Source organism: Poecile atricapillus, chromosome 4 (assembly GCF_030490865.1).
Source record: "Poecile atricapillus isolate bPoeAtr1 chromosome 4, bPoeAtr1.hap1, whole genome shotgun sequence".
In the NCBI taxonomy this organism is placed as follows: domain Eukaryota; kingdom Metazoa; phylum Chordata; class Aves; order Passeriformes; family Paridae; genus Poecile; species Poecile atricapillus.
In genome coordinates, this window is record NC_081252.1 from 58097319 (window position 1) to 58118803 (window position 21485).

General features: G+C 40.8%; 2 protein-coding genes across 6 annotated transcripts in view; one reads left to right on the forward strand and one right to left on the reverse strand.

Annotated features, from left to right (window-relative positions):
• Window positions 1–1231: 1231 nt before the first annotated feature.
• Window positions 1232–7301, reverse strand: SMIM20 (small integral membrane protein 20). 4 transcript variants are annotated; one of them, XM_058837791.1, is made up of 3 exons: window positions 6717–7301; window positions 2959–3015; window positions 1232–1674 (listed from the first exon to the last, which is right to left on the reverse strand). In XM_058837791.1, exons 1-3 carry the CDS (start codon window positions 6823–6825, stop codon window positions 1637–1639), a joined length of 204 nt encoding a protein of 67 aa, XP_058693774.1. In that variant the 5' UTR covers window positions 6826–7301; the 3' UTR covers window positions 1232–1636. The 4 variants fall into 4 exon arrangements, with proteins under 4 accessions (XP_058693774.1, XP_058693772.1, XP_058693773.1 ...); XM_058837789.1 differs by having other exon boundaries at window positions 6630–7268; XM_058837790.1 differs by having other exon boundaries at window positions 1232–1716; window positions 6630–7268.
• SEL1L3 (SEL1L family member 3) overlaps window positions 7275–21485 on the forward strand; it is a 34321-nt gene continuing 20110 nt past the window's right edge. For both annotated transcript variants that reach the window (XM_058837787.1, XM_058837788.1), the window contains exons 1-8: window positions 7275–7457; window positions 11626–12193; window positions 13913–14039; window positions 16832–16953; window positions 18296–18411; window positions 19174–19229; window positions 20254–20386; window positions 20977–21109. In XM_058837787.1, coding sequence (XP_058693770.1) covers window positions 7401–7457; window positions 11626–12193; window positions 13913–14039; window positions 16832–16953; window positions 18296–18411; window positions 19174–19229; window positions 20254–20386; window positions 20977–21109 — 1312 coding nt within the window. In that variant the 5' untranslated portion in view covers window positions 7275–7400. The remainder of the gene's footprint in view (window positions 7458–11625; window positions 12194–13912; window positions 14040–16831; window positions 16954–18295; window positions 18412–19173; window positions 19230–20253; window positions 20387–20976; window positions 21110–21485) is intronic.

Below are 21485 nucleotides of genomic sequence, written 5' to 3' on the forward strand. Positions count from 1 at the left end.
CTTCCATGATATATGATTTTTAAGCGTTTGTGTCACCAGGTGACAGAAGCTGCATAATAGAAAAAAATTCCCATTCTCTGAAAACTCTTTGGTTTGCAGCTTGTCAGTTATAGATGGAGTATCTGCATTTCAGCAATGTTTTATTTTTACTGAGGAGGTGTTTCAGATGAAAAAACTTTGCTGAAGTAGTCTGATGTATGAATGTTTTGTTCAAGAAAACAAAAAAAACAAGGCTCCCTCATTTCTGCAGTCTCACTGAAGAAAGGTTTAAATAATAAAAAAAACCCTTTTTCAGCTCTACTCATCTTTTTGCAGCAAACACTAAATTAACTTTTTGACAGTGTTGCTCTGTTCCATGCAGTGAAAACACAGACTGACAGAGGGTGGGTTTAGATGAGCTATGAGGAAGCAGCTCTTCACTATGAGGGTGATGAGGCACTGGAACAGGTAGCTCTGAGAAGCTGTGGATGTCTGGAAGTGCTCTAAGCCAAGCTGGATGGGGCTCTGAGCAGCCTGGTCTAGTGGAATGTGTCCCAAATCATGGCAGCAGGGTTGGAACTAGGTGACCTTTAAGGTGCCTTCCAACTCAAACCAATCTATGATCCCTACACTTAATGAGTACACTTACTCTGGCTCCAACCATAATGCAAAATGACCTGAGAACTCAAAGGAATCAAACATGGCCACATTTTCCCAGTGAGCAAACAGAAAATATTCTAATGCTTAGAGCGATAATAGAAGACTAAATAAAAACTAACTTAGAGGAGGAGAGGTGTGTCTGAGTGGGAGTGTAATGACAAAGGCAGAAATAGAATATCAAGTAGTAGAATGGCAGTTTGGAAAATAAAACTGTAAACATGGAGTCTTTCATGTGTTGTTCCAATAAAAGTGTGTGACATCCAAAAAGATGACAAACACCAGGTAATGTCAGGAGTAACACTCTGAGCGTACATTTTTCAAAACATATTGGATTCTGCAATGATCTTTAAAATGTTATGTGTCATAATTCTACTTACTTAACTACATAAATTTTCTCCAAGTTGAGTCTGTTTGCCTGCAAGAGTAACTGGTAAGAAACCTCCTTGTGTTTATCCAGACCCACAAGCTCTGTCATTCTATTTACTGCCCTTGTCCTGTGGAGGAGCAGGAGTAAGAATGGCCAGGGGGACACCTGGCAGGCGGCCAAGGTAGCTTCCACACACACTTGCAAAACAACGAAAAATAGAGCACATTGGTTTAAAAATTTTAATGTACAAATTTACACTCACCATGTTGTAACTTTCAAACTAGAGAGGAAATTGCAGCAGTCTGCACGATTTATTCTATCCATAATTCACTCAACGTCTACAGATTAGAAGCAAATCCTTTTTCCTTTTCTCAAGGAAATAAGTATTTCATTTCTATACTCAATAATCATTCAGCTTTCTAACAGTCTGTGAGCTATGCACCAGCATTCTCTCTCAAAACTAGCCTGGTTTTATCTCTTGGGATTCCAACCAGTAGCCTTTGTTGCTCCTTGTGTGACCACACAGCATATTCAGAATTCTCCTCCAGTGACATCCAAATACACACTTCAGTGAAAGAAGCAGCAGCTGAAGGCGTCCATCTTCAGTTTTGCAATACACCCAGCCACCAATTACTTTCTTCCGAATGGATTCGACCACACTTTTAACCCTACAAATCAAATATCAGAATACCAGCAGTTGAAAATTTAGACTGTTGGAGAAAAAAAAAAAACAGGTCTGCTATTCCAGCTTTTCTGCACTGAATTTGCAACTCTGCTTAACTTGCAAAAATATACAGAAAGACAACCTCATCTTGATCTTAAACTTCAGATAGTGGAAACATCTATCACATTCTTAGATATTCACCTAGGTAAGGTATTCTAATATTGTTGGATCAATCATTTAGAACTGCACCTTACACTTCAATTTGTCTAGGTTTCCTTTTTAACTAATGGATCTCGTAACTTACCAGCAGCTAAACTCAGATGCAAAGAACTTACACTAAGAAGAACTGCATCTCAGAATGCAGAAGTACCTGCATCTCAGATAAATGAGCCAGTTCAGTCCTCTTGAATATTTAGTAAAAAAGACAGGTTTACAAGACCTCTACTTCACAATACCCTTCCTACTTCTCTTCAGCATTTCACCCACTTCCCTGGAAAGCAAGTCCTGCATTAACAGTCTAACCAATGCATGTAATCAGCTTTAATCCTACTTGATTTTCACCTGCTGCTGATGTTAGGCTTTTTCAAAAACAAAAATACATTACCGTTTACCATATTCAGATATTACATGTTTCATCAAGACAGGCATTCTCACATCTTTAATCAAGAAATGCCAGCCTTGCGTAATGAACAGCCACTCCATTTAGCATTATGAAAAAATGAAATATCAAGGATAGCCTGCTATACTTGAATTTTACTTCCCTCATATGCTTTTCTAAGCTTTCTACTGTCAACAGCAAGAATCCAAAAGCTATTAGCACTGCATGCCAAATTTTCCTTCATGTGTAGTGGATTTCTGCATGGCCCATCCATCCATGAGGCCAGAAGGCCCTGCCAAAGTGCTGATGAGCTGTGTTTCAGCGGAGTTCAGTATTCCACAAAACTGGGGCACAACTTTGTTCTTTATAGCTACAGCTCAGCCTATCCATGGTTCTTGTTTGCTCTGAGCTGGTTCAGAAGTGGAAACTGGCCTCTATTTAAGAAAGTGTGAAGACAACAGAAACTCTGCAACTTCTTTGGCCAATTAAGTCACTTTAAGATGAGTTGCATTAAAACCGTAATTTTTCAGTGAGCAATTAGCCTGAAAAAAATAACTTAATGGCAAGTTTATTAAATATGTTTTCACTAAATGTATTCTTCACTGTATTATTTAAATCCATATAAATATTCAGGTCTTACTTCAAGAGAGTCCTTAAAACAATCAACGCAAACACATAAATCAAGTGTACCTGCAGGCTGAATATCCTCTTGAACAATACCAGCTCGGTTTATTGACTGTTCTTTCTCTGGAAAACAGAACAGAAGAGACACTACTAAAAAAAAGAAAATACCAGATGTCTTGATTGCACCCAGTAAAATAATATTGAAAATTTTATTAATTCTAGATGCTACACAGTAAAATTCTGTTGAGTATCTACCTACTGAATGTGAATGTAGTATTCCTTCTTCACTGAGAAACAGGTCCGTTTTGGGAGACTACAAACAGTAAGATAGTCATCTTAAAACACTGCCTACTGCTTGATAAAGGTGCCAAAACACCTGCCATGGTCCCAGCACTTAAGGATTGACTAGTACTTTTAGAAGCTGTCATACACATGCTCATCATAAAACTAGTCAAAAGATTTTCTTCTTTTGGGCAATTCCCATTTTCAGGCCCTGAAAGATCTTGCAACCAGATTTCGTGACAGCACCTACAAAATTACTGCTTGTAAACTTTGTGAAATACAGCATCTGAGGGATATTTTCCCATACACTGGGCCTGTCTCAGGCTTGTCTTTTTCCTTTTAGAGATTCCACCGCTTCCACAAAGAGAAATGGAGAAAACTACACTATTTTCCCTTACTAAATACCCCTCCTTTTCTTCCACTTCCAGTTACACACTTTACCACCACAGCAGTACTCTGAAGCAGGAAGTCAAAGCTCAGGTGAATTAACCTTTTGCACTTTGAACTTTTGAGGCCTTTAAAAACCTGCAGGATGCACATTTGCAAAGGAAGCTCAGAACTAAGCTCAGCTTGAAACTGAAATTCTTCATTATCATATCCCACTGGAAATGCACTGGCACTACATGCTATCAGGCTGTCTAGGTACAAGCCTAATGCTACTGGAGACTAGCAGAAGTATCACAGTAATTGATTCTCCTTGCAAGGGGACAGGCACTAGAGGCACATCCAGGTTCTCCACTGTTCACTGAGCATGGTAATTCCATTTCTTCCATTTCAGCAGACAAAATCTCAAGAATCAAAGGAAAAGGTACAAAACCCAAAAAGGAAGAACAGAACAGATTTGGGCAAGGAGACTTCCTGTAGGACATGAAGGAGAAGGATATTCACTCTTGAGGGAAACTTAGATTAGAAGAGAGGCAGGGACAAAAACAGGAACTAATCTGAGAGTTCTGGGGACACACTTGGGTTGTGTTAGCAGCAGGAGCTGTTAACTGGTCAGGCAAAGAAACCAGTGCAAAAATGCAAGAGATGATAAACACAGATAGGACACAGAACAGTCAATAGGGAGGCTGCTGTGGGGCCTGCAATCAACTTGGAAGACACGTAAGACAAAGAGAGGACAACAAGGAAGATTTAGTCTTGGTGACAGGAGAGCCACATCACAGGATGGGGAAGGAACAGTCTCACAATTCAGAAAACCAGGAAATCTGTGAAAATGTCACAAAGACCAACTGTCAAGCCACTGTTTTAGTTAATCCATGTGGAAAGTCTGTGCTGAGGGCCTCATAGTTTCATCATTGCCACTAAACTGCGTGTTTCATATGAGGAAACAGTCTTTTTTACAGCTAGATACAGGCAAGAAAATATTAGAAACAGCAAAGGCACAAACAAGTATTAAAAACCTATGAAATTATATAATTTCTGTATGAAATTAAGTCAAACTCTTCTGTGCACTATTTACAGTTCATATCAACAATTTGATTACATACAGTTTTTCCAAGTAGCTTTCAACTTATTTGTTAAATTGCTAGGAATTCCTCTGAAGATGTTTGAGAATTGTGCAGTAAAGTCTTCTTCCTGATCTACTTCACTTGTGTAGAATTTGGGAGATACACAGGAAAAACAAGAGTGAAGGATGAAAAGATTGCATTTCATGATTCAGATTGCATTTCATAGTTCAATGTCAATCCAGGTAACTAAAACTCATTCTTGCCTTTTGCATGATTACTATGTGATGCTAATCAAAACACCCAACTTTTGGGACACAGCATCCCCAAAGACAGAAATATTGAGTATTGACCCACAGCTCAAGCCACTAGAGGTTGGGAATTTCTACAGAAGTTGTCATACAGCTTACTAGACTGTAGTCAGAAAATCCTTTGTACCCCAAAAGTTTAATACTTTGGTTCAAAAACCACAACTGTACAAGTCCACAACCTTGCCTCAAGTATTGTGATAACAAATGCTTGTCCCTCTCATACTGCAGTGATGAACATCAAGAAAAGCTCACTGGAAATGAATAAAGGTGATATCAGATGGAGATTCAGCTGCAGGTAATAGGTAAAGTTTAGAATCAGGTATCAAAGCACAAGTATGTGCACTTGCTAAGTATGCATCAATCATTTTATATCCTAAATAGAGATTAAAAATCCCTCAACTGACAGGAAACATCTACTCACATAATTCACATGTACAAAGGAGGACATGCTCCACTACTGCCAAGCCACATTTCTAACACAGCATTTTTGGTAAGTATAGCATAAACAAAAAAGATTTAGTAATAAAGTTTTCAAAGGGAACACAGAGTAGGAACCATAATTGTGGGAAGTTTCACATCCTTGAATAAAACCTTGCTTGCAAGTTAAATTTTACTTAAGCTCTAATGCAAAGCCAAAGCCCCTTCAATAAGGTCACTAAGTTTGTTATCCTTTTTTCTTTTTCCTTCCCAGAAATCTTCACTTTTCTTGGCAGGTTAACCACATATATCTTCATGTTATTAGCTTGCTTAGTTTCATAAAAATTAGAGGGGTCAAGCCTGGTTGCACCAGAACTTTCCCTCAGCAGTATTTCCCAGAAGTTGAGGAGTAATGGGTGCTCCCCCTACGGAGCACCCACCTAGAACTGCTGAGGCTTCACACCTGAAGCTGCAGGTGCCTCCGAGGGCTTCCTGGACAGAGTCACTTGTAGGCTTTTGCAGGTTTTTCTGGCAGGCACTTCTGGTAGGAAAGCAGGGTTTTCCTCAGGAGTCAGCTTCAGAGACAATGCAGACTGAGACCAGCTTTAGCAAATCAACACAACTGGTTGCCAAATTTTAAGTTAGATGTTCAGTTGCAGCTGGAAAACAGGACTTGAACTGCTCATCATTGAACTTGAACTGCATCAGTGAATAATCTGGGCTGGAAAGGACCTTTAAAAATCATCTAGCCCACCTCTCCTGCACTGATCAGGGACATCTTCAGCTAGATCAAGTTGATCAGAGTCCTGCCGAACCTGATCTTGAATGTTTCCAAGGATGGGACACCCACCACTCCTCTGGGCAATCTGTTCTAGTGGTTCACCACCACCATCATAAAAAAATGTCTTTCTTCTATCTACTCTGAATTTACTCTGTCTAGCTTAAAACTATTACCTCTAGTCCTACTGCAACAGGCCCTACTAAGAAGTCTGCCCCAGATTTCTTACAAGCTCTCCTCAAGTGTTCTGCAAGGTTTTCCCAAAGCCCTTTCTTCTCCCGGCTGAAGAACCCCAACTCTCTCAGCCTTTCTGTATAGGAGAGGTGCTCCATCTCTCTGACCTCAATCTCTTCAACTGCATCTCAATCCTCTAAGGAGCAGCTGAAGGATGTTCTTAATCATGTGCTGGCCAACAACTTGAAATAAGAGTACGGCGAGCTGTATTATTTCGGTTTTCCGGTATATCCTAGAGAAGCAGAAAGCCGCTCGGGAGTTACTCACCGAGCAGCAGCCCCAGCCTTCCCTCAAGCCCGGGCACAGACCGCGCCATAGGCGAGCCCAGCCAGCTCCCCCCGCGCAGGGACTCACTGTACTCCTCCGGCAGCAGCAGCGGCCGGAAATAAATGGGGTAAAAGGCGGCTCCCACCACGGCCACGAAGGCGCCGAAGATGCCGAGCGTGCGGGACAGCCCGGCCATGGCCCGGCGGTCGCGGCGCGGGGCCTGCGCGGGGCCTTCCGGGACACGCACGAGCGGCGCGGGCCCGCCCGGCCCGGCGAACGGGCGCCCCCGCGCGGCCGGCGGGGCGCAGTGCGGCACGGGGCCGGCGCGGCCGCGCTGTCAGCCCGGCCCGGGCAGCCCGAGAGGATGCGCCCCGGTCCCGCCGCCCCGCCCTAAAGCGCCTCGCCCGACAGCGGGCGCCGGCCGGGCCCGGGACTGCGCCGGTAGCGCAGCGCCGAGGCGGGAGGGCGGAAGCCTCCAAGGAGCCGCCAAGGGAGCGGGCAAGCGCGGCCCTGCGCGGGGATCCCTCCCGGGCGCGCCGCTCCCGGGACGCCGCCCGGCGCCTGCTGTACGGAGCTGCGAGGAGCCTCCAAAGAGCTGCGCAGCACGGCCGGGGCTCGGCGTCTTCTGGCCCAGCCCCTCCGCACCTGCGGCGGCGGAGCGGGCCCTGCCCTGGGCGGCGGCCCCTCCTCCAGGAAGCCGGATCTGCCGCATCCTTGTCGCCGGGCCGGCCGCGCTGTCCCTGCCGCGCTGGACATCGTCACAGCAGCAGCATGCGGCTCCCGCCCGAGCCCCGCTGCCTCCGTCCGCTGCTCCTCGCCCTCCTCACGGTGAGTGCCGCCGGTCCCGCACCTGCCCGCGCGTCCCGACCCAACCCGGGCGTCGCGGCGGGGGCCGGCCCGTGCGGGGACCGGCCCGTGCGGGGACAGGGGCCGTACCCGCAGGGAGCCGGAGTCCGGCGGTGCGCGGGGGGCTCGGGGCCGGGGCCGCCTCTCGGAGCCAGCCCCCCGCTGTCCGGCCTGGCTCTGCGCCCCCTCCAGCCCCCAGCGTCACGCTGTCGTCGTCACATCCAGGGGTTAAGCTTTCTGCCCTGGGAGACGATAAACTTCCAGAGTGGAAAGAATGGGAGGCCTTTGGCATCTGCTTACAGATGCACGACAGTGAGCATAGTGCTGCACTGGCTTACGGAAACAACCGTGGTTTAGGGCCATTTACTAAACTACTTTTTCATCCTTTTTGTTGCTAAGCATAAGCTTTGGTCAAAGTCTTTGTGTGGCGGTACCATATTGGTGCTGATGGAGAGCAGCAGATTAGCACCCCTTTTGTGTCATGTCTTCTTTTCACCTTAAAGTGAAAGCATCTTAAAGTGTAGCATGATGTGTTGGACATTTGCAGGTCAAGGAGTGCGGTTATCATCAGGTTTTGTGCAAATAGGTGCAGGTTTCACAGGGTTATGTGGAATTTTTACAGGGCTGAACTCATGGAGGGTCCTGTAGAAATCTCCTGCAAACTAAAGAATACTTGCACAATGATTTCTGTATTATTACACTACTGAAAATGCTCACTTTCCTAACGCTTGCAGTGTTTGCCTCCCACATGGATTTTTATCCCAAGATCTGATGGGATGTCGGGCTAATTCACTCAGATTCATCAGGATTTAAGAAAAGAGAAAAAAAACATTTGCAGCTTTAATGGCTAAGTTGCCCCTCCCACAACGAAGCCTTTATGTCTGTCTTGTTTGCCTAGTTCATGATAATATTTTGAATCAGCGTAGCTGGCCTCTTTAGTGTGCTGGGAAACGTTAATTTTTAAGTCTCCTAATCACATTCAATGTGCAATCTTTTCATCCTTGTTCTGTGTAAGAGGTGATGTACATTTAACTCTGCCTTGTCTGATATAAGAGGCTTCCTCACCAAGTAGGAGCATTTAGGTGATACACACTCTACCAAGTGGTAACAGAGGCTCAGCCATGGTCTGGAAGTTTATGTTCTGCAGTTTCTGCCAGGCCTCCATCAATGTGGGGCTGCTCAGGGTTCTTTGCTCTATGCTGTTTACTGAATGAGCCTCCAGAAGGGGTGTTTGTTAGGAGGGATGTAACAGCAGATTCAAAACTACTACATGCATTTTGGCAGCACAGGCCTCAAGTAATACCCAGGGACTAAAGAATACAAAGTAAAATGAGGAGCCGTTTAGCAGGTCAGGTACTACAGAGAAGGCACTAGATCAACAGAGCTGAAGCTAAACTTAGGCATCAGCAGGCATGTTGCATTGTGCTTAAGTGCTCTAGGAACATCATAGAAATTGTTCTACAAAGAACTGGGTTTGGGTTTCAGAGCTTACTGCTTTGGAATTCCCACCACAAAATTTCTGGCATTCACTGGAAGTCAGATGAACATATTCATACACTGCTGCATCTTTGTTAATGAACTGTGCCAGACCCAAGCTGTCTTTCCTGGAGTTTAGTTCCCACCTCTCGGGATAACCACTGAGAAAATTGAGAGCTGGCTGTGTGTGTTTTGACAGTGAGTGCATGTGTGTGGTAAGCACACATTAGTACCCCTATGCTTTGTAGTATCTACCTGGTAGATTTTTCTTCTCATGAAAACTACATGGCATTGTGTTCCTAGTATATTACCATCTTCCTCATGACTCAGCCCCATATCACAAAGATTAAACTATTTACAAGTACTCTTTATTGTAAGATCAAGAGATACGAATGCTAACCATCAAGTGCAGGAGGTTTAGGATAATTTGTTGCTGCTGTGGGCTTTTAATGTTTTTGGAAGTATTCAAACCAAAGAAGAATTGTGTTGGAAATGTAAAAGAATAGTATCTTTTGTCAAGTCAAGCTCAGAAAGGTACTCAAATTAGTATTAAAATCAAGTCTCTCTCATCAACTTTTATCTCAATATTTGTGTATGTGTGTTATTCCAGCATATGGTGGACACCATAATATGTGTTCCAATGGACACCAACCTCCTATTGCTATTCCTTTTTTAGCCCCTTCAGTTTGCATAGTTTTTACAGTATCATAAAATCACAGAATATTCTGAGTGGGAAGGGACCCATAAGGATCATTGAGTCCAAGTCTTTACGTGAACGGCCCATAAAAGGAATCATATCCACAACCTTGGCATTATTAGCACCATGCTCTAACAGATATATATTTTGTGGAGTGGGAAATAAGGCAGAGAGGAAGGCTGTCACTCTGATGAGATTGCCTATTGTAGAAAGCCGAAATACTGAGTTGCATACTGTTTTGTGGGTTTTTAGGGTTTTATTTGTTCAGGGTGTATATCTTGGTGCTTAGATGTGTTTATTGGTGTTCAACATCACTGCACATCTCACTTGCAATGTCTCATGTCGGATACGAGAAGATAAAGAGCATTTTGTTGCAGTTATGGAAAGCAGTTTAAGTTACATGTTCCCTAGGAATATGAAACAGATCTAGTTGTCTAGAACTACCCATCTGCTCACAATGATATGTAGATTTTTCATCCAAAAGTTCCCTCATTCAGTTACATCTTCCAGGAACTGCCCTTAATAAAGTCAAGGTCTTGAAGTAAGCAGCACTTCTGTGCATAATTGCGTTCCACTAATAACCTTTGAGCTCTTTTGCACCTCTAAGGAGGCAGGGAGCTGGGGAAAAATAGCATTTGATCACACATTTCATCAAAAAATCCAAAAATCCTCATTTCTAGGAACAAGGAAGTAGTATAGGACTTAGTTCTGACTTTTCCTAATATTTACACCTTTACAGGTCTTACTGGCTTGATGCTTTTTCAGTGTAGCTCTCAAGGAGTGTCAACATATTCTTAAGAAATAAAAAGCAAAATAGTTTATCACTGGGGACTTTTACTGATCCCCATATTGGATTCTGGGCAAGGTCTAGTTCTCCAGGTGCACAGCATATAATTTCTGTGATTAGCAATGTAGTAATGACTAGGCCGAACCTTTTTAATGTTTTGAAAAACACAGTGAAAAAGCCATCAATCCAAGATAGGTATCCAAGATAAATTTTATTCCAGTTTGTTTAATCTTAGCAAAGTTAAAGACATTCCTTGTTTTGAGCAAACCTAATGACAATCTTCCCTGATAATCCTAACTAACAATTCTGAATATTTTAGACCAGCGAGTCTGGTGGAGCTGCTGTGCTGGTGACCTGCCCTCAGACCTGAGCAGTCCCCACTATCCTTGGCAGTGCATCAAGCTGGATGCTGACTGCAGGGCAGAAAGAAAAGAAGCTGAAGCCTTAGAGACAAGAACTTCAGCATAGAAGATAGTCCTGTTGTATGTCCAGGCGCTCACTCTCAAAATATATATAATAGAGATATGTATTTATTTATTATTAATTTAATGTATTTTGCTCTCTGTGGAGAGCAAAAGCGGAGAAAATTCAGCCTGCTGGTCCTGTTGCTCTGATTTCCAAGTCCATCTTCAGGATAGGCATATGTCAAAAATGAAACACTTCACGACTATTAATTCAGTCTCAGGAAACCTTTGTTGTTATTTTGTCCTTCAGGACCTCATGACAGGTAACAAAATTAGCTAACTTTTTAAGAAGATGCAGAAACACGAGGCTGTGGCAATCCTAGCAAACAATGATACACAATGAATATATGCCAGTACATTTTCTTGTACACTCCCTTGGCCTGATCCTAGGAGCACGTTTAAATAGTGTGACGTGTAAGTCACTATCTTAGACCGGATTCCACTTGCATAAGGGCTGAAGGATACACCCTGTAAATACAGTTTGTTTGTAGAAGTATGTGTAACTTCGAGAACTTGATATAGGGAAGTTGTTACCATTAAAGTCTTGATGGTGGCTCTCCAGTAATCCGTGTCTACTTGCTGGGTAAAATAAACCTCATATTTTGAAGTTAAAGTATGGTATATAAATGTGATTATGCAGTGTTCTGTTATTACCATGAGCATATGAGTAATCACATAAACTTAGATTCTCTGGTTAACATGTTTGTGTTTTGGATTTTCTTCCAGAATTTTGTGCTGTCCTTTGGAAAGGAGACATTACAGACAACGGCAGTTACTCCACAGTTCCAGAAGAATATGGATTATGCAGATTTTATCTATTTAAACATTTTAGAAAAGAAAGTTCTTAACAATTCTGAGGTGTCAGTTCAGTATTTATGTTCTAAGCCTTGTATTGTCAGTTTGGAAGCAGTAGCTTCCTCGGAGTTCAGGACTGGTGTACCAGTATATAGAAGGAGATGGAAGGATGAGAAGAACCTTTATGTTAGCAGAACTCGACAAGTACACTTGAAATTTCCAAGCATCATGGTTTACAGAGATGATTATATCATCAGAAACTCAATAATAGTGCACAGTGTGATACTGTATGCATGGATTAGTCACAAATCAGCTAGCAACTATGATGGTGAGCAGAATGAAGACTACCAGGCTGCAGTTGCCAAGAATTACACATTTTTAGAGGCAGTTCCGCCTTTTGAACGGCCATATAAAGACCACAAAGTTTGTCTTCAGTGGGGTGCTGACTACTTATGGATGCTTCAGGCCAATAGGATACCTCAGTGCCCTCATGAAAGTGGTAGGTGCAATGTCACTTTTTTCCCCCAAGGAAACAAATAACACCTCTGGTACACTGTTAAAAAGGGCCTACTGGTAATAAATAGTAAATGTTACATATAGTAGTTTACTTGGGAGGCATTGTTGAACATGTAATCTCCATGACTGTGAGGTTGGAGTTGCAAGTTGCTGAATCCATCTTGCTCTTCAAATTGTTTCATCACAGCCCACCTGGAAGTTGGTAGCAGCCTGGCCCTCTATTTTCTAGGCGTATTCAAACAATTTTAGTCAAAACCCACCAGAGTCAGTGGACATCATACCTTTATCTTCAGAGAGGGTTGTTCAGTCCCTTATTGCATTACTTCAGAATCAGTTCTGCAGTTCGTGCACACATAATTTTTACACAAGTAATCTCTTTCTGCTTAAGATGATGGCCTCACGCTCAGAAACATATTTTCAAGTCTTTGTAGTGAGCTAAACTTTACAACACCTCTTTTTTTTTTTCCCTAGAATCATCATGAACAAGCGAAAGTAGTAGTTTAAAAAGTAGTAATTTTAAATAAAAAATCATGTCTTGCCAACTGTATAGATTACTGAAACAACTTTGCATTCTAGATTTTTTGAGTTCTTTTTTTTCTGCCTGCCTATCTCTAGCTTTACACTTGCTGACAATTCTTTTGCTCTCAATGCATGGCCAAAGCAGAACCTAGAAGGAAAAAGAACATTTGTTTCTAAATGGTTCTCTCCAAGATAATCTCATAATGATATTTATGTCATTTATTTTCACTATTGGCATGTAAAGGCTCTGAAGAAGAACAGGGAACATTTCACTTCCTTTAAGGGCTTTCTGAAATACTTGTTGGAGACAGCATGTGCTATCTGACAACACTGTGAAGCATCTTATTGTCTATATTATATATTTCTATTACAGATTAAATCACTTTAATAGACAGTAGGAGGAAATAATATTCAAATTTTGTTTCTTAAAATAATACTGTAATGAATTGCTCAGGATTTGGTTTATTTTGTTGTTTCTTTGATGTTTTTTTGTTTGGTATTTGGGTTTCCCTAAGCAAGCTGATGATATATCATGGTCTTGAAGATTTTTCTCCTGCTTCTTAGGAGGGGCAGCTAAATTAGTTTTATTTCAGGATTATCCATATTAGTTAAGAACAGAATTGGTATCTGTGCATGTGTGTAATACAGAGCGGCACAAGTGGAGACATGTCCAAGAGATGTGGAGAAATATGACTTAGGCATAACCAAAGATAGGATGAGATTTAAGTAAATGACATAAATTAAGACTTTTTAAGAAGATGCAGAAACACGAGGCTGTGGCAATCCTAGCAAACAATGATACACAATGAATATATGCCAGTACATTTTCATGTACACTCCCTTGGCCTGATCCTAGGAGCACGTTTAAATAGTGTGACGTGTAAGTCACTATCTTAGACCATCATTGTTTACTAACTGATTCTTTAAGTATCTTAGATTTAAATAAGTCTGTTCTTTCCCTGCTTCTAATTCCATCTGGAAACAGGCTCAATTTCACTTTTTGTGGGTTATTTGGTCCAAGACTGTAATGTATTTAACAGCAGCAGGTGAACTTGTGTTTAAGGACTTATTGAGTATTTGTGTTAACTTTTAATCTGTTGTGTGATTTAAATGTTTATCTGTAGGAATGTGAGCTAATTAATTAGTTTCTATGTCTGTCAGATTAAAAGACTGTATTTTGCAGATGGTGTCCAGGTTCTTGAATTTATATATGCTTCCAGTGGGGAAAAAACAGGAATTGTGAAGAAATTTGAACAGTTTGAAAACAGAGAACTTGAGACAGTCAGACAACATCAGATTGATTATCCCATGTAAGTATAGGCAAGTAACTGAACAGGGCTGTATTTTTTTTTTTGAAGGCTATAGAATATACTTAAACTCTTGGGCTGTACCACAAATTAAAGGAATACTGCCTACAGATTTGAGAAGAGGTATAAAAGGAGCCTAGTTAGCAGTTCCATCTGATTCCAGTTTTGCCTAAGCTGAACTTCAGGAAGGTACAATATGTATGTTAGTGCAATGCTGTGTTAGAGATGCCACTAGAAGGTATAAGTGAATGGGTTAGGTACAGTTAGGAGGGTGAGGTAGCTGTTACCTGCTGTCATGATCAGACTGCTGTCTCATAACTAACTAGCCTGGGTTTTCTGCATTGCAAATAGATCTGCATTTCCAGCATTGTTTGCAGACCAAGAGCAGAGTAGGATTTCCTGCAAGAGCAAGCAGCATGAAGCAGCTTTATCACTAAAAAATCACACTCTAGTCTATTTTGCATCTTACAAGCACTTAGTGATAGAATCCTCTGCCTAGACAAGTTTTTCAGCTTGAGCTCAGTCCATTTCCTTTATCACTGCTGTATAAACTCTCCTATTTAGACAGGAGTACAACTCCTTAGCCCTTGCACACTGCTCAGTTACAGAGGAATCACTATTGTAAGGTCATCATGCTCTGCTCTGGTCCCCCTTCCCAAAACTGTCACAACTCTCCAGTCATATTTTGCAACTTCAGGGGAAAAGAGATATATAAATACACCTCCCTTCCACCAGATGCTCTCACCCTGGCAACATTATTACAGAAGTAGGAGATTATTGCAGGAACTGGAACTTGCCTGCTGGTTTGCATTTGGCCAGTGGCCCCAAGAAGAGTGCCAGGAAGATTTGCCAGAGAGCACAGGTTGCATGCAAATTACTAGCTCTCAAACCATAACTGAAGCCATAAATACAGAGCAGTTGTTAACTCCTGGTTTCTTCTGAATGGGTGATAGCAGAGCAGCAGCTCTTGGCTCACCAACACCGTTGCATTCTGCTTCTGGCACTGAGGCACTGAAACTCTGGTTTAGAGTATATGGCATGAATTTATGCATCTTTTTATCTGCTCCACATAGTTCTTGCCTTCAGGTGATGTCTTCAGTGTACCTTGTGTTTATGTGACAGCCTGGGGTAGTTCTGTTAGGAGGAGGGAGAGTTTTTCAGTTCTTTTTCTGTTCTGTGTATGTGAGCAGTGGTTCCCCACTGTACAAAAGGTCAACAGGAGTAGATGGATCTAACTGAGATTACTTTTTTGGCTTCAGTCAGGGATTTGTAAAGAAAGAGAGCCCGAGATACATAACTGTGGTTTGAGGTGGCTACCACTGGAGAGCCTGCAGCAAGGACAGGGTGGGTCTGTAAGAAACTGCTCATGCTGTTTGGCATTCTGCATCAATGGGGATATGAAATGAGTCAGCATTGTCCCAAACTCTGTCCCAAGAAATGTGTCCAGAGCAAACATGGTCTCAGACTGGCAATCAAGGATTAAATGGAGACTGAGGCATTTGAGTTTGCTGTATTGGCAGAGATGAAAGTTGAAAAGAACAATATATAAGCATGAACACATGAGCAGTATTTTTAGAAGCACAGTGTTGGCCTGTAGGTCCTAACAGTCAATATACAAGTGATTGTCATTTACAAACCTTTCTACTCATGTACCATCTCTGGAGAAAATGGTGTTATTAGCTGTTTAAGGCATAGTTTCCATTAGGGAAAACCTAATCACCCTTGCATTTTTTTTTTAAAGCAGGAGAGCAGGTGTTAGGCTTTCAGACCTACAGTGGTTTAATTTAGGAAAAGATGCAATGTACTTATGTTAACCAATTTTTTGAGAGAGAAGCAAGGCAAACTGACCTAATCGTCAAGTATTATAAACAAATATTGACCATTTTTATTAATTATAGAAATGCAAAACAATCTCTTTCTAAAAGTCACTAAGAAAAGTGAACTATTTCATCAGATATTATAATAATTGTAATGTTTTGCTAAATTGTACATTGGAGGTATGATTTTCAAAGTTATTCAACACTGACCTAACTGCTGTGGCAATGTTACAGGAATAAGTGATCAAATTTCTGTTAAGAGCACGGAAGCAGATTTAGTCTGGCACAGAGGAACTCCTTAAAATTAGATATTGTGGTATAAATTGAGCTTTTAGTGCCTCAGCGAAGTTAGAACAGAGATTTCTAAGTACATAGTGCTGCTGGTGTTTGGTTTTTTTTATTTTGCACTGTTCCATAGTTTGCAGAGCTTCCATATTTATTTATCCTGTGATACTTCTGTGACAGCTATTCACACCTATCTGTACAGTCCAGAGGATGGATTCATTTTTAACTGCTTCTCCCAAGCATATTTTCACAGTTCACTTTTAGTATAGAAGAGAGAGCTTATAGTTTTTACTGGCTTCGACAGTCAAGATGACAAGACCATGCATCTGGGATTTGGTACTTTAGTCCGTATGTTGGAGCTTGGCTCCAGTTTGTCTCAGTTGTGTTTTCAGTTCCTTGGTGATGTAGGATCTGGAAGTAGCTCTGACTTGGCATTCTGGAATTGATTCAGATAATGCTTCCTTATTCTCTTCTGTTGTTACCACAAAAGTCTGCAGTTAGCGATCAAAAGATCCAAGAGTCTTAAGTGTGGTTTTTCCAAAGGTTTTTACTGCAGAGGATGTGTTCTATTCTGAAGATTACATGTGTGATGCAGGTTTGCTAAATTAAAGTGAAATGCATGCTTTTCAAAATTATATATACAGAGAGCTTTCTCATCAGGAGTGGATTTTTTGTTTATTTTTGCTCGTACAGGTTCACCGTTTCAATCTGGCTATATCTACTCAATCACTGTGAAGAGGATCTGTGTGGTATACTCTATTTTATTGATTCAAAAGAAATGTATGGTACTCCTGCTGTATTTCTAAATGAGGAAGGTAAGGAATATTATTGATGGCTTTCAGAAGAGGTCTAATACAGTCTTCATTGATCTGTGCCTAGGAATAACATTTATAAAAATATATTATCATACCTATTTTGTGAAAGTGATCCATTGCAAAATGCTTGTTTTTTGCTGTAGTGTCTCAGTAGGAAAGCAGCTACTAAGTTAACAGGAGAAAACTGAGTAGTTGCATAGCATCTAGTCTTGGCTAACTTCAGGAAATGTCTGCTTTGTCAGGAGAACAGCCTGAATCTTGCAGCCAGGAACATACAGTGAGACTAAATGGTCTTACCTCAGTGAACAAGCTTTCTTCATTACTGAAGTGTTATTTTAAATTTATCTTAATTCCTATATATATACAACATGAAAATTTTTGATAATTTGAAGTAGCCTTAGAAAAAGTCAAAGTCATTCAATGTCTTGCCTTCATTGCAATGTTCAAGAACCAGTCTATTTCCCTGATCCAGAAGAAAGTTAAGAGGCTCTAAAGCACTGACTTAGTCTTGGAACACTTGCAGCAGGAGTCTGTTCTTGTCAGAAGAGGGCTGGGAGCTGGCTAGCAGGTTCACAGAGGAAATGAGCGTGCAGAGTTTTAAAAGTGCATACCTGGCATTCTCATAATACAATTTTTTTCCTCCTTTGCAAGTTTGACAACTGACTTCTTCTCTGTTATTTTTGTCATTTGCATTTTCTCTGTCATGTAGCCAATTTCAATAATTAATTTTTCCATTATAAACTGGATGCTTTTCTTTGAAGAACAAAAAATATGGAAGTTATCAGCTTAATACAAGATCTGCGTGGCAAGGCTTTAGGGCAAGTTTTATTCTCAGTGTTAGACTAGATTATCATAATAGCCTGTTCTGGTCCTAGAAGCTCAGACCATGAGTGTAGCTTCTGCAGGTCCAAGAAGTGGAGGGTAGAGTCATCTGAGTCACCTTGTACTTGACCATTGCAGTCATGTGCCACCAATTGAGTGCTGAGTGGATGCCATTGTTTACTGATCCCTTCTGCTGTTTACTGCAAGTCACACTGCCTTCTGATATTTGAGATCAACTGTGACAGCCTCCCTGTTTGTCTTAGGTTTAGTCTATTTAGTCTAACCCTGGTTTTCAGTCTGGTTTCATGTGGGAGCCTGGGCATCAGCATCTGAGATGTGTAACTGAAATGTGGAGCACTGTCTGTGGAACTCTCTGAGAGCTGATGTTTGGCTTGGTGAGGGCCCAGATTTTTGTTGTTAGTGACGAAGAGGACAGAATTGCTGTGAACAGCATGTTAGTACACCCATTCTTAACGTTTCTGTGGTGTTTATTTCCTTTTTCTTCCTTTATTGCTCTCAGGTTATGTGCATATTCAGATGCATCTCATGAGAGGGGATGACCTTGCAGTGAAAACTAGCTTCAGCCTTCCTCTGAAGCAGTGGTTTCGACTGGATCTCTCTTTTAAGGGTGGACAGGTATTCTTGCTACCTTGAATTACAGGATCAAGGCTGAAATCCGTATAATTTGATTATGGCTCTGACAAACTCCTTAATAGCTGAGGCTGAGAGAAATATTGTAAATTGTACATGCTCACATAGCAAAAGAATGAAAAATCTAACACTAGAAGTTGTGAGGGGGTGTTCAGACCATCCAGCTTTGGGAAATCAACTTTGATTGATTGAGTTGGATTGAGTGCACCCTCAGCAAGTTTTCTAATGACACCAAGCTGTGTCGAGATGCTGGAGGGGATGGATGCCATCCAGATGGACCTGGACAGGCTTGAGAGGTGGGCCTATGTGAACCTTGTGATGTTCAACAAGTCCAAGTGCAAAGTGTTGTACCTGGGTCAGGGGAATCCCAAGGACAAGCACAAGCTGGGCAGAGAGTAGATTGAGAACAGCCCTGGGGAGAAGGACTTTGGGCTGTGGATCAACAAGAATCATTGAATCATTAAGGCTGGAAAAGACCTCAAAGATTATCAAGTCCAACCTTTGACCAAACACCACCATCAATTAATACCACAGCACTGAGTGCCACATCCTCTTGTTTCCTGAATACTTCCAGGGATGGTGACTCCACAATTAACATGGGCAGCCTGTTCCAGTGCGTGACAACCCTTTCAGTGAAGAAATATTTCCTAACTTCCAATTTAAAGCTCCCCTGGACTAACTGGATTCTGTAATAGATGTACCCTGTAGCATTTCTTTTATTGTAATTAATATTTTGTGCTCTTTTAGATCGAAGTAAGCAGTGTTGGGAAGAATTTGAAAAGATATCATCATCAATCTTTTACGTAAGCAGCATTTTCCCCTTTGTGGAGTAATATGTATTTGTATGTTCAGATACAGAGAATGGGAGAAGAACAGCACAATTTTGTAACTGAGATTCTAATTGATTTTGAAAATGTCTGTGGTCTTTTTCTACTTTGCTTTCAAAACCAGTTTTTTTAATTAAATGTAAGCTTTACTGTGCTTACATTAAGCACAAGCTGACTATTTTTGTTAATGCCGTGAGTTAACGTGGTGCATGATCTAGTACTAGAGTCTGATAACCCTCACTAATAACTGATTGGCAGGTCAGTGGCATTAAGATCAGTCTTCAAATGAACTTTTGGCCTTACAGAAGTCTAGTTTTACTGTTGCTGTGAGGGGTAGTATTTCAACAAGGAAATGGTTACTTGCTTTGCTTAGTTACAGAGCAAAATTGCTACCAAAAGTATTCATGCTCTGTCCTTTATTCTAAGCAAGTGAATATTTTTTAAATGGATTTTTAGTTAAATTCTCTCTAGTTAATTTCTCTCACTATAATTTAAGATGGACTCTTTCTTGTACAAATAATTTTAAAAATGTCGCTGTTAATACGTGAACAATGTAACAGTGAACTGCATGCCTGACTTCGGGAGTTTTCCTTCTCTGCTAATGCTTTAAATCCAGAAATTGATAAGTTGCAGATGATAACTCCAGGAGACGGATAACTTAAATTTTCATATGCTGATTTTAGGAAAGAGAAAGGTGAAACTGAAAAAAATTGAGCTTGAGTAATGATAGATAAAATGTCAAAACATACTTACAGGTCAGAAAAATAAAACACCCTGCTGGTTTAATATGTTTGTAGACAAGGGATTTGTTAAATTTACTCTATAATTTATCACACTAAATTGCAGAGTAGATTTTGAGAATGATCAAATAACAAAAGAAAAAGATACTTGAAATGAGCTTAAGACTACCAGTTGCAAAAATTCTGAGAAATACTAATTTCTCTTTCTTCTTTCACAGTACCTCTAGATAGTCAGCTTACTTCTCTTTCATGTTCTCAAGTTTTAGGGAAGATTTCTATTATGATGACACTGCTGGATACTTCGTTCTTGGAGGGAGTGGGTATGTAAATGGTATTGAAGCATTCTTTGGACCTGTGAAGTACTATCGCCTCAATGTGCTGGAAACAGAACAGGTAAGCAAAAGCACTGCTTGGAAATGCTGAAATATTAGCAGCCAACTCTGACTGTATTTCATTTTTTGGATGGAGCGCTTATCAAGTGATAAACTAGCTTTGAAGCACAATAGTATCGGGGAACATATGTCATACATGATAATTTTCTGTTGAAATCTAGAACTATTACTCACCATTTCAAATGCTAAAAGATAATATTTTGGGAAATGAGTGTGTAAAGCAGTGTTTGTAAATCTATAATAAGGACATATTTTCATTATTGCTTTTTTCCCAGAATTTCTGATGATACAGTGTTGAATACATTTGATTCATCTATGGTTTTGATAAAACTGATGGTAAAAGTCACATGGGTTGGGTCAGTTTTGGAAATTCATTTGTGATTTTTCGATTATGCTGACCATTTAAATAGACAATGGTCTACTGTGGCCAGCATCAGGTTGTCTGACACACTAATATGATGTGCCAGATAAGCTGATTGTAGTGAACAAACTGTTTCCTTTTGTTATTTGTGTACAATGTATCTTTCTAGTTGAGCATACGCAACAACAGATATTGGGACTTCCATTTATGCATCATTTGCCTTTTTACAGATTTCTAATCCTCTTCATGACAAAGACACAGTGGAACAAATTGAACTTTACTATGAGAGATGTATGGAAATTCAAGAAATAGTTTTTGATTACAGATACATTGTAAGGCAAGGCGAAAAAACGCACAGAAGCTGTAAGTGTTGGTCTATGACATGAATTTTAAACTGACATCTTTGGAGATCTGTTTTCTTTCCTTTAACAATCTGGATATTGATCAACAAAAGTAAAATTAAATTCAGCTATAACAAGAAAAAAATGCAATTTGAAGGGTTTTGTCTCATTAATGGTAGCTAGTACTGGGGTTTTGTCCCTGGAAATACTTCTGTGTTATGGAGTAAAAACTTAAATTATCTTGATATGGCTTCTCTAATAATCCAGGTGCATAAGGGGACAAAGAAATACTCTCCAGCTTTCATGTACACTATGCAATTGCCTTTCTTCCATTTCATTTTCAAAATGACCCTAAAGGAAAATGGGTGGAATTTGCTAGAATGTTTCTGCCACAGTTG

Coding starts and splice junctions, on each gene's coding strand:
- SMIM20 (XM_058837789.1), bottom strand. CDS start 6,825: ATGGCCGGGCTGTCCCGCACGCTCGGCATCTTCGGCGCCTTCGTGGCC. Junction 3,016..6,629: donor AAGGCTGGGGCTGCTGCTCG/GTGAGTAACTCC, acceptor TCTGTTTTCCAG/AGAAAGAACAGTCAATAAAC. Junction 1,675..2,958: donor AGAGGATATTCAGCCTGCAG/GTACACTTGATT, acceptor TTTGATTTGTAG/GGTTAAAAGTGTGGTCGAAT.